We start from the raw sequence: 16,479 nt of genomic DNA, 5'->3' as shown, positions 1-16,479 counted from the left end.
TTTGTAAACAATGATCAGAAATGCATCATGTGTACTTTTTTTTTGAATTTTCTGATACTCATACGGAGGCTATTCTGAGTATTGGAATTTGGAAGCGAAAATGTCATACTCTTGTTGTTGCTTTGTTTTTGGTATCTTCTGGTGTCCCTCAAACCCATGTGTTTTAGAGCCTTGAATGTAGAGTTTTGCATCACTTTTATTTACTGTCTGCGCTATCTTTTAAACTAACATAAATAAAATAAAATTTTATTTTGATACTGTTTGTTTGCTTTCTGAAGTCATCACTTTTAATACTTCTTTAAAGCTAACAAGTTGTGATATCTAATATGTTACAGAAGAATTTGCGATTTCAACGTATTTCTTTCAAAAAACTTCTTAGGTGGAGGTCGAAGAGCGAGTTTCTTAGTCTCCAAAGGTGGTTCACAAATATTATTACAGTTACTTATGAATGCCAGCAAAGAATCTCCCCTGAATGAGGAGTTAATGGTGCAGATTCATTCCATTCTTGCAAAAATTGGACCGAAAGGTAAGGGTTTCGTTTGTATGACTTTCAGGTGAAACTATTTTTGTTACATCAATTCTGTGTGCCTTGAAACTGGTAAATTTTACAGTCTAAAATGCTACTGCTTTTTCTTGGTCTGAGTCATGGAATGCTTTTTACAGTCAACTAGTGACCTGCAAGAATTTAGGATCCTAAATTTCTGAGTAATTCTATTGCATATGGTGGAAAAAGGAAGAAAAATTGTGTTAAAGTCAGAAGTGTGTCTTGGTGTGTGTGTCCCTGGCATATATATGTTATAAAAGATACACATAACATGGATATTGTTGAGGCCAGAAGGAGGGAGTGTGGATGGGAATGCTTTGAGGAGCATGCAGGTAGAATGTGTTTGCTTTTCATTAATAGTCATCTTATAGTCATGTCTCAGTGCCTAAAAAGCTTACAGACTAGTTAAGCTTTAAATCATAATCATATAAGAAAGTGATTACGCTTTAATTATCTCAGATCAACCTTTAGTTGATAATATGAATTTATAATATTAGTTTTAGAAAATTTCATTGTTTTATGACATTTCATTTTATTCAGAAGTTACATATGAATAAATTGTGTTTGTTCATTTTTTTTTAAACAGACAAAAAATTTGGAGTGAAAGCTAGAATTAATGGAGCTCTAAATATAACCCTGAATTTGGTCAAACAGAATTTGCAGAATCATCGCTTGGTTTTGCCTTGTCTTCAGCTTTTACGAGTATATTCTGCCAACTGTGAGTATTTCAGAGCAGCTTTTAGTTAGTTCAGTGTTGTGAAGTTAACACAAAATGAAAATTTTGTACTTTAACTCCATAAATCTCTAAAATTTGTGGACAAGGAAAGAGAATATTTAACATGGCTCTTTGTAATTCTAACCCCCCACCACAAAAGTGAGGTAGGGTAAGAAGGTGAGTTGACAAAATCTTCAGAATTCTCATTAATTCCCCCAGTTTGTAAAGGCATGTAGTAAGGGGGATGATTAGGTGGCCTGTGGAAAAGATTTGGAGGAATATGAGGATATTGGCAGCTGGAAAAACTGCTATGCCTATTTGGATTTTCACAGATGAGTGGAAAATTGAGAAGGAAGGAATGCGGTGGCATAGTCACATGGAGCTAATTCTCTTCAGTAATGAATAGGGAAGTAGCAGAACTGAAAATAAATAGCACAGGAGCCTCTGAGGAAGCTGGAGAAAACAGTAATCACAGGGAGAGAGTCTCAGATGAAGTGTCTCCCAATGGGCACACACACACACACACACACACACACACATTCTCTCCCTCTCTCACTAATGTAATATTAGGTCCCAAGCCCCTGAGGTATGGATTTTCTTCTATTCCCTGACTATGGGTTTGGAATGATTAACAAAACACCCAGAACTGAGACTGTACAGTACATATTATTGCAGAACATCATCACAAAATAATGATAATCAAAGTGGTAGATGTGTGTGTGTGTGTATTTATTTATCTGTATCTATACTTTGACAGTATAGCTAAAGGTGTACTCACAGGAAAATAGTTTTGAACACTTAAATAATTAACACTTAAATAATTAAGAAGTGCATAAGGAAATGAATTAATTGGCTGTTTAAACAAAGAAATTAGGAACAGAGCAATAAACATAAGGGAAGCAGAGGAATGAAATTGTAAAGAAAAAATACGTTATGAAGTCTTCAAAAGTTGATTTAAAAAATAAAACAGATAAACCACTGAATGAAGGAAAATGGAAGACAAAACAGACTAAAATTAGAAGCGATAATGGAGTAATAAACAGATATAGAGGAAATTAAAATTGTCATACAAAACTTGAGGAACTACATTTTTGGTGGCATTTTATTTAATTAAGCACCAGGAGGCCAGTAAACAGTGTATCTATAATTTTTAAATAATATTTGTTCAGGATTGAAAATGTTAGGCACAATTTTCTGGTTAGGTAATTATTTGCATGTTCTGTCTAAAGTTGTTACCTGTTTTTCCCTACTGTAGTCACTTTAGTTACGGTTCTCATTACCTCTCACCTAGACCACAGTCTCCTAATGTGTCTCTCAAATCCATCTTTCCTACAATGCTGTTAGATCTGACCTGTATCTAAAATGCAGATCTGATTTGTTGTTCCTTTTGGGTAATTCCCTGCAGTTGAAAGAATTAACAACTTCTAGGACCTTTCATAATTTGTTTTAACTTCTTTTCCCACCTCATCTTCCCATTGGCATGCCTTTGTCTAACACTTTGTTTTAACAACATGTAACTGCAATTTCCCTGCAACTTCCCATTAAAAAATAAAGCAAAAAAAACCCCTTCCTTTGAAGTATTGACTAAGGTGGACTTTACAAGGGACTTGAGTTCACATTTACTAAACAATTTCAGAGCAGCTTTTAGTTAGCTCAGTGTTGTGAAGTTAACACAAAATGAAAATTTTGTATGTATATGTTTTTGGTTATGTATCACACGTGTACACATTTCTACTCACTGAGGTTTTTAAATCACTTTACATCTTTTTTTTCACCTTCCCAGCTGTGAATTCTGTATCCTTAGGGAAAAATGGAGTTGTGGAACTGATGTTTAAAATCATCGGACCATTTAGTAAGAAGACTTCCAGTCTTATGAAGTGAGTAAATGTTTTAAGTGTAAATAGAGGTATACCCTTTGTTATTTTGGGCCTTACCATCTTGATCTGTACAATGAGCAGGTTGAGTTAAATTGTATCTAGGGTCCTTTCTCAGTTCTTAAATAGTGATTTAATTATGATAAAGATTTTCTTTAGTATAAAGTTTAATCTTCAAAAATATATCAAAATTAGATAAATTCATTGAACATAGTGTTATGGAAATTCAGACTTTGAACATTCCTAGATACTATAATAGGAAAAAAGACCATTTATAGAGTATCATTCATTCAGAAACATTTATTGAGTGCCTACTATATTCCCTACCCAATGACTACTTCCTTCAGTCTTACAATTATCTGGATATATTTTAAATTTATACATTTCTTTTTTGTCAGAATCATGTTATTCTTTTTCTTACTTTGAGATATGTATATATATCTCAAAATATGTGTTATATATGTGTGTATTTGTGTGTGTGTGTATATATATACACACACATCCATAAATAAATAAATAATAAATAAATACACACACACACACACACACACACACACACATATGCACATATTCATTTGTAGGTCTTTCAACCTCAGAAAATGAAAGCAGTTTCCAGTTATTTCATTATATTTAGTACTTTCTTAAGCCAAATTAGTGGTCATTCTTTAAAAAAAATTTTTATTATGGAATTTTTCAAATACAGCATTTATATTATATTAATTATTACTTATTATATTCAACAGTTATCAACATTCTGCCATGTTTGTTTCATTTATTCCCCCTCCAGACTTTTATTTGTTTTTCCTGGGGTATTTTTAAGCAAATCCCAGATGTTATCCACATATGTATGAATTTCTGTAAGCAAATACCAGATATTTTCTCTTTTCCCCTAAATACTCGTTATGTAACTCTGCTAAATAGGGACCTAAAAAATAACCATAATACTATAATCATGCTCAACAAAATGATTAATTCCCTAACACAATCTAAAATCCAGTGTGTTTAGTTTTCTCCAGTTGTCTCCAAATGCCCTTTAAGGCAAATATCAGCCATGACATTTATACTGTAAATTCTTTAGTATGATCACTATCAGACATAGTTTTTTTCTTTTAGTGTTACCAAAGTATCATTTCTTTGTTCAACAATATTAATAATTCTTTAAGATCATCTAATATTTTCTGATTGTCTAAGGAATGTCTTTTTTTTTACAGTTGGCTTGTTCAAATCAGGATCCAAATAAGGGCTCTACATTCTATTTGATTGATAAGTCTTGTAATTTTTTGCAGTCAGTAACAGGCCCCCTACTTTTTTTTTTTTTTTTTTTAAATCTTCATCCTTCCTGTTTTTTAAAATTTATTTATTTATTTATTTATGGCTGTGTTAGGTCTTCATTTCTGTGCGAGGGCTTTCTCTAGTTGTGGCAAGCGGGGGCCACTCTTCATCGCGGTGCGCGGGCCTCTCACTATCGCGGCCTCTCTTGTTGCGGAGCACAGGCTCCAGACGCGCAGGCTCAGTAATTGTGGCTCACGGGCCCAGTTGCTCTGCGGCATGTGGGATCTTCCCAGACCAGGGCTCTAACCCGTGTCCCCTGCATTAGCAGGCAGATTCTCAACTATTGTGCCACCAGGGGAGCCCCCCCTACTTTTCCGTTCTGTTTTGTTTATTTGTTGAAGGAACTGGGTGGCATCTTATAGAATGTCCCAACATAGATTAAGATGACTGTATACTGGGGTCACTTAATTTGTAGGTATATCCCTCAAATTTTCTGTAGACTGATGGAGCTTGAGGCTTGATTAGATTTTTTTTTTTTTTTTTTTTAATGGTCAAAATATTTCATAGTTGGTGCTGGGTCTCTGTTTTGCACCCCTTAAAATCATTGAGTTGAAATGTTCCATCCCCTTTCACCTAAAAACTTAGCAATATTTCATAGCATTGCCTGATCCATTATTTCTTAAAAGGTTCCAAAATAGTGACTTTTCTAATTTTCTCATTCCTTCTACTTTTATTAGCTGTGATTCTTTTATAAGGAAGAACTTGTCCACATCAACTATTTGGTTAAATTTTACAAATGAATAATGTCCAGCACATACCCAGTCTTTTCACCCTTTCTTAATAAAGGTCAGATATTTAGCTTTTACCTTCTTGAAAATGGAAGCTTACTTGCACATATAATTATTAAATATTATTTGGTGGGATGACAGCATATTTACTTATATAAAGATCATACACACAGTCTTAGAGCATCTGATGAAATGTGACAAGATAAAGATTGTTCACAATTAGTAAAACCAACTTCCAGAATTGATGTAGTGTAGTGAGTGGGCTCTGGAGCCAGGCAGAACTGGATTTGTGTGTTAGCTCTTACTGGCTTCATGATATGAAGTAAGTTGCCTAACTTTTTATGCCCCAGTTTCCTGTCTGTAAAATGGTAGTATTTGTGCATACATCATAAGGTTGTTATGAGGATTTAATGAGGTGATTCTTGTAATTAGCACAATGCCTATATTAATGCAGTGTAATTAGTTTAGGTAAGTAATGTAGTAATGTGGATGTGAATGAATCCTAGTTAATATTAAAAATATATTCTTTATCTTTAAAATTTTTATGCCTTTTCTCTTCTTGATCTTTAAAGTACTTTAAAATTAATCTTTATCTTGGTTATGATCTCCTACTTAAGATCTACATTACTCTATTGTAACCAAGTTACCAAATCTAATATAAAAAGTTCCTAGGAGAAAAGAACATTTCACAAGTATCTGTATAATATACAACATGGAATATTTCCAAAACCATGTAGAAATCAGTGGGTCTAAACTTCTGAGAAAGGAATGTAAGTTATCTACATTATTCCTTCATTCTTTTTTCTATATTTTAAAAAGAAAAATTCTTTAAACTTTATTTTTACTTTAAAAAGGATAAACCATTCATTGACCAGACATCTATATCATGATTCCTTTATTTTGAATAATTGTAGGATCTCCCCCTTAATTAAACAATCTCAACATCTAGAGCATTTGTATGCCAGTTCTTCCTCCCCTTAATGCCCTGCATTTAGTTAGTTGAAGAAGATTGAGGGTTATTATTTATGTTTGAAGAGCGACACTTCCCTTTAGAATTTCCTTTCCTTTCCAATTTTAGGTTTTGGATTTAAACATTGTTAATCTAGAAGGAAGCAACTCTAAAAGTTATTGTAACTCTTTCCGAGTTTCACTACAGGTTTGAAGGTTATTGCAAGGATTGACGCCCCCCCAACTTAAATGACTTCATGAGTACCTGGGGCTTCAGTTTCTCCTCTCTCGCTGCTCCCAAATGAATAAGCCACAGGCTGCTTTTAAAGCCATTGTTAGTTATGTTATTCTGTGTGGGACTTATGAAGACTGAAAAATATATGAGGAAGTATAAAATATTGGTGCTGAGAAATTCTAATCAACATATAAAAATGTACTTTTCAATAAATACTATTCTGTAATTGTTGGGTAACTTTTATATTATAAATTCATACTGGCTTATAACTGACATAGAATTACAGAAATTCCTTTGTACTGAAGTTTTTAAAAATACCTTTTAAAAAACATCTTGGTAAAACTGTCAAGACGACTTTGCACCAAACTTCATAATTTCTTTTCATCTAATGGGGCTGTGGAACAAGCATGATGGGCAGAAGGAATTGGGTGTATATCCAGTTTTGGCAGTGTTGAAGAATAAACATCAAGAGAAAAACATGTAGTTTAAGGCTTAGAAAATGTCAGAGCACTTCTGTTTGGTTCAAATGTGTTGTAAACAACTGCCAGCAGGCAGAAAGACTTTCTGAAAGTACTGTTAAGATTTTTAAAATTTTGAATTAAGACTTAGCTGTAAATGGGAAAATTCTGAGTTCATTGCAAATGATTGCCTCTAAGCGATTGTATTAGTTTCCTAGGACTGTTGTAACGAAGTACCTAGTACAAAGTTGGTAGTTTACAATAACAAATTTATTGTCTCTGGAGGCTGGAAGTTCAGAATCAACTTGTCAGCAGGACCAGTGTTCCCTTTGTAACCTGCAGGGGAGAATCCTTCCTTGCTTATTCCTAGCTTTTGGTGGTTTGCTGGCAATCTTTAGTGTTCCTTGGTTGTAGGTGCAACATTTCAGTCTCTGCCTCTATCATCATATGGTGTTCTCTCCTTGTGTGTCTGTCTTCAAATAGTCTTTCCTCTTTTTATAAGGGCATCAGTCTTGATGGATTAAGGGCAGTCTACTCCAGCATGACTTCATTTTAACTAATTACATCTGCAAAGACCCTGTTTCCAGATAAGGCCGCGTTCTGAGGTGCTAGAGGTTTGGACTTCAACATATCTTTTTGGAGGAGACTGACATTTCTGATTTCATAATTTTCTTTCTCAACAAGAATCTTGTATGATTTATTTTTCATATCACTTAGTTTTTATGTGACCCTAGGCATATTATATTCTGAAATCCTTAGTTTCCTTATTCATAAAATGTGCCAATTCTATGGACTAGGAATTTTTTTTTTAAAGAATTAAACTAGAAAACACATATACAAGGCATGTGTAACAATTTTTGGCATTTATCAGGTCTTGCTGAATGAAGTCTTCTTTTCTTTTTTCCCCAAAATTGCCATTGTACTTAGAAGATCCATTTAGTTCTGATTTTGACCAATTTAAAAGTCATCCTTATTCTGATAGTTTTACAGTCTTAAGTGCATTTTATTGCATAATTATAAGATTATGAAAAGTTTCTTACTGATGATTCAGTGCTGTGAAAATTCTTTTATAATTTTATAGTTTTCATTTACTTTTAACTTGCCATTACCAAAACTGCATATTGTTTTGAGAAAGTTACATGCAGGAGTTTATATTTTTTAGAGCATATACTGTTGTTTTTATTTTACAAATGTTATCATAAATAAATGTTTATATGGGTGCTTTATTTGTGTCAATAAACCAAAATGTAACTGTTAACAACTTGCTCTAGAGGGTAGCAGTAATGAGCATTTATTATAAATGAGCACTTAGTCTGTACCTAGTCCTGGATTATTGTTTCAGGTTTTATTTTGAACCAATATCCATCTTAAATCATTATCCGTTTTAAATCTTCTAAGTCATCTTAGAAGTCATCATCTGGTCACGCTATGTGTACCACTAATGTGTATGCAGCTTTATTAACTTTATTACCTTGTTTTCAGTTTTAATTTCTTGAGTAGTTTTTCCATAGATGTGTACATTTTATTACATTATCTAGATTGTAAAATTATCCATGAAAGAGATAACTTTGTTTTCTAATTTTATACCCATGAAGAACCTGCTACTGTGGGTATCTAGTAGGCATTCAACAAATGCTTAGTGATGAGTGAAATGCTTAAATTTGACAGTGTACATATTTTTATGCAAATTAATTATCCTTGTTGAAATCTTACTAAGAGGCACTGGCTTATATTTTTAAAGTTCCTGAAAGTTCCATTTCTTCAATAACTCATTTTTAAAAAAATATTTGAATTACAGGTTTTCCACAGTGATTTTATATATATTTTTAAAGCTGCTTAATGGCCACTGATTTCACTGTGTGTAACTGCACATTTATATTCAAAGAATATATAAGTCCTCTAATGGGCAGTGAGAAATTTTGAGATGTTAATTAGGTCATTATTCTCTTTGGTGCCGTATGGCTGAAAAATGTTAAGGGTTCATACTTCCTCTCCCCAAACCTCCTAGTTCCAAAATATTTTACATTTGTTATCACATTAAATGTTAGGATTATTGCTTGATAGAGCTAAAATACTTTGAAGTCAGATAGCTACGAATATCTATAGAATTTTGTAGTCACAAACTTTGTGTTAAAACTTGTTTTTGTTTTAATTTTTTTGTGAATCAGAATCTATGATTTTTGGTATTATTCCTTTGTGAACTCTGTCCCAGTCAGACACAGGTACAATGATTCCATTCATCTAACCTCCGATAACGAAGACTTAGACATTGTTAATTTTCTTCTTTTTCTTTCTTAAGCATTTTTTTTTGGTGCTTTTTTGTTGATATTTCAATCTTCCTCATATCCAATTTTAACCTGAAGGAAGTGAGGCATATAGAGAAACGCCATATGTAATTGATTATAACAGGAATGACATTTGGAGTAGATACTAATAACTTATCTGAAAAGATTGTATGAATTTACTATTGTAGATTAATTTTACTAGTTTTGTTGTTGTTTGTGTTTTCTCATGTTGACAGGGTTGCTTTAGACACTCTTGCTGCATTGCTAAAATCAAGTAAGTTTTTAAATACTAGAAATACTAGATACTATTTTTCTGAGTATTCTATCTACTATGTTAAAGAAACTGGAAATGTAGATTTAGTTTATGTTTATAAAGCTTGTTCATAATAATTTAATGTCAAAGTTGATTTTATCTTTTAGTACAGTTGATTGATATACATCATAACTAAGATCATTTATGTTTATTGAGCTCTAATTTATCAGTACATTTATATAATTTATTCAAGTATATTGACTTCCTTTTTCTAAGTTACTTTTATAAACATAAAGCCTTGTTAGTAGGGGAAAGTAATATGTAAATATTATATAGTATCATTTTGAAAAAGTGATGCTAACATGGCCTTGAGAACATCTACCATGAAGAGTATCTTTGACAACTACTGTCTCTATATAACATATGATTTTCAGTTAGGACCTCTTTATTAGAAGTTTTATTTCTACCATAAAATTCAAATTTATAACATTAAAAATGACTTAATGTAAATTTACACTTTACTAAATGCATTTACAGACTAAAGCACAATTTTTTTAATCTTCAAAATTGAAGTTTTGGAGGAAATGTGTCTTAACACAATATGGTGTTTTTGGAGAGTAACCATCTGCATTATGTGCTTTTTTCTCTCCATGATACTCAGTGTCTGTATTTTAAATATTAATTTTTGTTAGCACTCCCATTCCCGCATTCCATTGGTTGATTAAATTAACGTCTTATTTAACCACAATAACATTTAGTCCTAAAGATCTATGTTGATGGCTTTCAATGTTATTTTTCCCCAAAACTGTCTATTGAGGGTGAGACCAACTTGCCCTTAAGTTTGATGAGAAGAACAGTAGCAAATGATTAATCGATTGAGAATCTGATATTTGGTAATGATTTATTAAATTTAAAGAATCACCTTAGGTATTAGTATTATATACTAGAGTGCATAAAATTCAGTTAACAGTTTTATCCTTGAAATGAAATGTGTGTTATTCAATTAGATTAGCTATGTAGCTTTGTTTTCATATATGATGTGATAAACTTTAGACCAAGATTAGAATACTTGGATTAATTTCAAAGATATTTGTAGCCTTGCTTTGATGTGCCCTCCCTGCCTTTGTGGTTCAAATTGTTTAAAGATTAATTTTTTAATTAATGTAGGCATGTTTTTTTGATTTAGAGTAGATTAAAATAGCCATTAAAACTAAACTCTTATTAAAGCTTACTAATTTTCAGAATCACTGATGACAAAGTCACTAATTTGAAGTCAGTAAAAACTAAAACTCTAAGTTTCAAGTATTTTTAGATATCAGTTAACCTAAAATGACTGAAATGCTGATATCTTCAGTTTTAAATAATAAGCTTCCTTTTACTCCCTCCCTTCTTCTCCTTCAAAGGAGGATGGTGGGCAAACATATCTGTTTGCTCCATCAGGTAAAAAAGTAACTGACAAGTAAATGCTCCTGGATTGCAGATAGCTCTGTTCACTTCTCTTAAGAGTCACTCAGCACCTGCGTTTGAGTTATGCACAAGTTTTTTATTTGATCTTCAATAAAGAATTTAAATATTTCTCATAAGTACCATTTAGGCTTTTGGGAATTCCAGTGGAATCTGGAATTACATTTGTAGCTCTTCCAGACACAACAGAGGTATTAAACCTTTTACATAAGAAAGTGCCCCGCTCCTGCCCCTGTGAGTTTCTTCCAGCTCTCAAATATCAGAACATAATTTCTAAGAGGGCATTAATAAGTTTGTTGATCTCGGTGTCTTTATGTTTTAGGTGGGTATTAGCACATTTAAAACTGTAGTAACTCTTTCAGGCAACTAAAAGCAGCACAGCCTTACTGTTGCATTATCTTAGTGTCCATGCCGTGAGCCAGGTGGTCATTTTATACGTAAACGTAGATGAGGAAGAGATTGGTATTTCTTTCTAATTAAACAACCTCAGATGGGTTGGTATTCCACATTATCTTGCACTCTTATCATTGGCCCACCCATGTGGTGCTGGGTGGCTCAGGATGTTGCTAAGATATGATTCCCTTGCTCTCATCTTAGTGAAATGCACCCTTCTGGTTAAAAATCTTAAATATTAACATTAAAAAAATGAAGTACATCAAATTTATGGATTTATTTCTGTTAATTTTACCCCAATAAAATTGACTGTTTACAAAAAAATTTTTGATGTAGTTTTTTCATATATTAAAAAATTAATGACAATAAAGCACTATCTTCTAATCATATAATGCTTCTTACATTTCACTTACTAAAAAGTTGTTTAAGTATTTTTCACTTAGGTTTGTTGTAGCATGGATATTTATATAATTGTGGGGGTAATTAAAATTTAAAATAATTTCAATAGAAACACATAAAATTTGTAGTAGGAGCTACAATCCAATGGAGTTTATTTCACACAAAGATTGTAATAGAAGTTGCAATAATGATAATGGCTTTTAACAAAATCATAGTCACAGCTAGTGAGTTAAAGGCTTATATATTCCTTTTGGTGTAATGAAAGTCAGTATATTCATAAGTTTTAAAATATATGAAAGTTTTGTTAGTATTAACATTTAAAAATATACAACCTTAATTGTGTTAAAGATATTTTGATATTTATTAACCACAAAACAATATATGGGCAGGTTTCTGGAAAATTACCTGGAACTTGTCATATTTATTTTGTTAGCTAAAAAATATTTAAATATGTGGTTGCCATTTTTTTTTGGAAAAAAAGTATTGTAAGACTTCATTACAGTATTGTGGTTATGTTTTTAATTTGATTTATTCTACCAGTGTCTCTTATTATTTAAAAAATATTCTTTCTCAATTTTCTTTTGTTAAAGAAACAAATGCCAGGAGAGCTGTAGACAGAGGATATGTCCAAGTCCTTTTAACAATTTATGTAGATTGGCACCGCCATGATAATCGGCATAGAAACATGCTCATTCGAAAAGGAATTTTACAGAGTTTAAAAAGTGTTACAAGCATCAAGTTGGGAAGAAAAGCATTTATTGATGCCAATGGGATGAAAATTCTTTATAACACTTCGCAAGTGAGTTTTTAATTTTCTTCCTATTACTATGATTACCTATTAATGATAGGATTTGGTTCTTAAGAATACTTAGTATTTCTAAAAATACTCAAAAAGTATGGTAAATATATTAAAAAAATCCGAAAGCCAAAAGGCACAATCGTTTCTCAAATGTGACATCAGACTGAGTTCGAGAAAGTGCTCAGTGCATATCTCTGCAATATGAGGTTTTTCCCCCATACGTAAAAGGAAGATGTATATAAATCTCTCCACTGGGCAGGAAGGGATTCCATATAGCCACGTTTTCTAAGGTGTGCAGTTGGCTGTACTCAGTTTTGTATGTTCCCCTCGTAAGTATTCATGAATCCTTTATGGCTGGTAAGGCAGATATGCTGTTTGTGAGTGTTCTCAGTGTCTTTCTTCTGGAGAGAATATTTTTAAATAGTGCAGGTACAAAAGTGAAACCTGGCGTTAGGAATCCTGGTTCTGCCAGCCATCTTACGCATAAACCTTCTCAACAATATCTTTAGCAAGATTCTAGCATCTGTAGAAGACTCAGTTATGGAGAGTGGGGATGTTGCAAAGAAACCTTTTATTTTTACAAGGCTATAATTATTAGAACAAAATCTGTCTTGAAAATTCCAACCAGTCATCTTGGTTGTGCCTTCTTGGTCTTACGCACAACAAATAATCTTTTTCTGTGTGAGAGTAGTTAAGAACACATATTTTATGTTAACTCTTAGCTTTTTCTTTTCTAGATCAATCACATGCACTTATTTTTACTATTCCTAATGTAGATAGTGATGGATATTTAATATATGAGGAAGAATTGGGTGACTTTGTTTATGCCACTTCACATTTATGAGCCTTAGTTTTTCATCTGTTTTGACAGGTCAGGTGTGAAGATTTCTATTGAAAATTTCACAGGTTATCAAAGTGCCATCTAAAGCCATCTAAATGTCAATTGTCAATAATAATAACAGTGTTATATGAAATAGTTTCAAATTCCCTGTTCACTAGTCCTTCTCAAGATTAGATACCAGGATAGCAAATTAAACTCTTAAAACTTAAAATTGTGATATTCAGCCTATTCTTTTATAAGTTGAACAGCTAACTTATTAGGGGTGCTATTGCATGATAACTGATAGAATTTTGAGAAAGGCTCAGCCAAATGCACCTTCCTTTTTATTTTCTACACCTTTCTTAATTTCTTAATCTTTCTTCTTTTTTTCTTCTTCCCTTAAATTTTCATTTTTATTTTATACCCTAGGCTTGCTAAATGCTCCCTAAGTCACTCATAGATATTACTTAGTGCTTTGGTGACTTCTGGTACCAAAGATGGTACTGATTTCTGCTTTGTTAAAATATTTAAGGAAAATTACTGCTAAATTTGCCATATGAGGTTCTTACTTACAAAGAGATATTTCTGATTAGTCAAAGCTGTTTTATACTTATGTTAAAAATATTGGTTTTTGTGATATTTGCCTTTTGAAAATTATTAATATATTACTTTCTGAAGTCATGTAAAATTGTTTCACTTATTCACCAAAGGCACATTATCTTTTTTTTCTTTTCTTATAAAACAGGAATGTTTGGCAGTCAGGACCCTTGATCCTCTTGTCAACACCTCCAGTCTGATAATGAGGAAGTGTTTCCCTAAAAATCGCCTGCCACTCCCAACGATTAAAAGTTCTTTCCATTTCCAGTTACCAGTTATTCCTGTGACTGGACCTGTGGCCCAGCTCTACAGTTTACCCCCTGAAGGTAGGACCACATGCTTCTTGCTGGCTTTCAGTGGTTATTGGAATTGTGTGACTTTATCTATTTTTGCTTTTGTTCATCTCCCTAGCAAAAGAAGGCTTTAATGAACATGATAAACTTTCATATTATTTTTTAGTTAATAAATATTTCTTCAAATATAAGAAATTGAGGTTGAGTAATTAAGGGAAGGAATGTGGGATGTGCTACATATGTGGAAATGTGAATTGTGAAAAACTTAAAGCACCACACAGGAGCAGTATTTGATAGTTTATATAAATTTTCAAAATCTAAGAATGTAAACATTAACTGTTTAGGTAATTATATTTGAGCTTACATTTGTAGCTTTTTAATGAACTTCATTTTTTAAAGTTAAAGATGTCTAATCATCAAACATGTTATGGTTTATGTTTAACAAAACTTGAACAGTTACTTACCTGATAGAAAATACGAAATTATCATAAATTGACTCTTTGTCATTTTTGGTGCAATATTGTATACATAGCAAAGGAAGTAAGAGTTTCCACTTCTTAATGTGGGAAAAAAGCAAAAATTTTTTTTTTTTTAATTTAATTAATTAATTAATTAATTTATGGCTGTGTTGGGTCTTCGTTTCTCTGCGAGGGCTTTCTCTAGTTGCGGCAAGCGGCGGCCACTCTTCATCGCGGTGCTCGGGCCTCTCATTATCGCGGCCTCTCTTGTTGCGGAGCACAGGCTCCAGATGCGCAGGCTCAGTAATTGTGGCTCACGGGCTCAGTTGCTCCGCGGCATGTGGGATCTTCCCAGACCAGGGCTCGAACCCGTGTCCCCTGCATTGGCAGGCAGATTCTCAACCACTGCGCCACCAGGGAAGCCCAAAGCAGAATTTTTTTGATAAGACATAGCAAAATTAAAAAGAGAAAGTAGTCTAGGCTATTAATAGAATTTCTAAAGTATTTTCTTGTTAGGTGATCACTTTTTTAAAAAAATAAGAGGTTTTTAATTATATTTAAAAGCAACTCTTTGAAGTAAGTGATTTAAGAAAATTTTCAAGTAATTATAATTAGTTTATTATCCTTGATATAGATTTACCTATGGTATATATCACAGAGTTCACTGTTATGATTTCGTTTCTAAAGTATTTAATTATTAAAGTAGAAGTTTAGTCTGCACAAAATATCAAAATGGATTATTCAGAAACTTCCTTTAAAAGGTTTAAAAGTCTAAGTCTGGGACTTGATTAAACATAGCTAAGTGAAAACAGTGATCTAATTGCTTCTTCTCATTCCATTTAAAATTGCCAACAGACTTCAAAAATAGGGGAAAAATCTGTACTGAATCTGAAAACTAGATAAAAGGAGCATTCTCATAGAATAAACATAGGGTGTGCAACAAACATGTTGGAGAAAAGAATAGATTAAGGAAGAGTGTCAACTCTATTCACCCTTCTATGAAATGCAGTATCTCTGGCTCCAGGTTGAGGGCCACTAGTACCTAATTTGGAGGGACAATCAAGGAGCTGTTGGAATTTCTTTCTCTCTCTCAATGTAGGATTATGGAGGTTTAAGTGGTGGTCTAACTGGTAGAAAGCTTGTGAGACTTCGCTATATGTGGCAGGTAGTAACACTGGGAGAGAGATAGGATATACCCCAGAGTGTTCTTTGTTCAGTGTCCAGAATAATCACATGGATAGAGAAAGCTGACTTGTAGTGCAGGGAATATATCAAACATGGGAGAAAAAAGACAGAGATAATATTTTTCTGAGGGCTCCTTTTCTGCATCATTTCAGACTGATGGATCACTGAACTAGAAATGGAGACTTTAATTGACTAAGAAGGCTTCATGAATAAGATGTGAGAGCAGGGTTCTAATAGCAATTGCATAGACACAAGGAAAACACCCTGCTCTCCATCATTTTCTCACATATCAGGCTTCATTACATTGATCACAATTTTCATTATTTTTTACCATCCTCAGTTAGACTGTAAATTCCACGAAGCTAGGACTGTTGTTTTTAACCTTCATTTTATCCTCAGCATGCGTTAGATTACATGAGTTATAATAAATGTGCATTTAACATTTGTTAATGGGTGAATTGAGCTGGCCTCCAGACTTATTCTCTTAAACATTTAATGCCAAAAGATAGTGAAGCAGACTCTGGAGATTCGAAGGAAAAGAGTTCTGACTCAAGATTTCTGAACCCTTGTTAGAAGCCACCCGTATGTGAAGGTGACATATTCTTAGATATGCAAGGGTACAGAAGCATATTGCCCAGGAACCCTTCTGAAGTAATTATATGAAATAATACTTCAGCCAGGCCAGTGACGAATTAAGTC

At 32.9% G+C, this 16,479-nt stretch overlaps 1 protein-coding gene across 1 annotated transcript in view; it reads left to right on the top strand.

The window, feature by feature from the left end:
* Positions 1–16,479, top strand: part of AGTPBP1 (ATP/GTP binding carboxypeptidase 1) — a 179,502-nt gene that overhangs the window by 63,062 nt on the left and 99,961 nt on the right. Inside the window, 6 exon segments of the mRNA XM_061199297.1 lie at positions 380–526; positions 1,131–1,262; positions 3,043–3,136; positions 9,356–9,393; positions 12,219–12,427; positions 13,993–14,170. Coding sequence (XP_061055280.1) covers positions 380–526; positions 1,131–1,262; positions 3,043–3,136; positions 9,356–9,393; positions 12,219–12,427; positions 13,993–14,170 — 798 coding nt within the window.

This window comes from Eubalaena glacialis, chromosome 9 (genome assembly GCF_028564815.1).
Source record: "Eubalaena glacialis isolate mEubGla1 chromosome 9, mEubGla1.1.hap2.+ XY, whole genome shotgun sequence".
In the NCBI taxonomy this organism is placed as follows: domain Eukaryota; kingdom Metazoa; phylum Chordata; class Mammalia; order Artiodactyla; family Balaenidae; genus Eubalaena; species Eubalaena glacialis.
The sequence above is the reverse complement of the archived record's forward strand: the minus strand, read 5'-3'. Positions and strand labels throughout refer to the sequence as shown.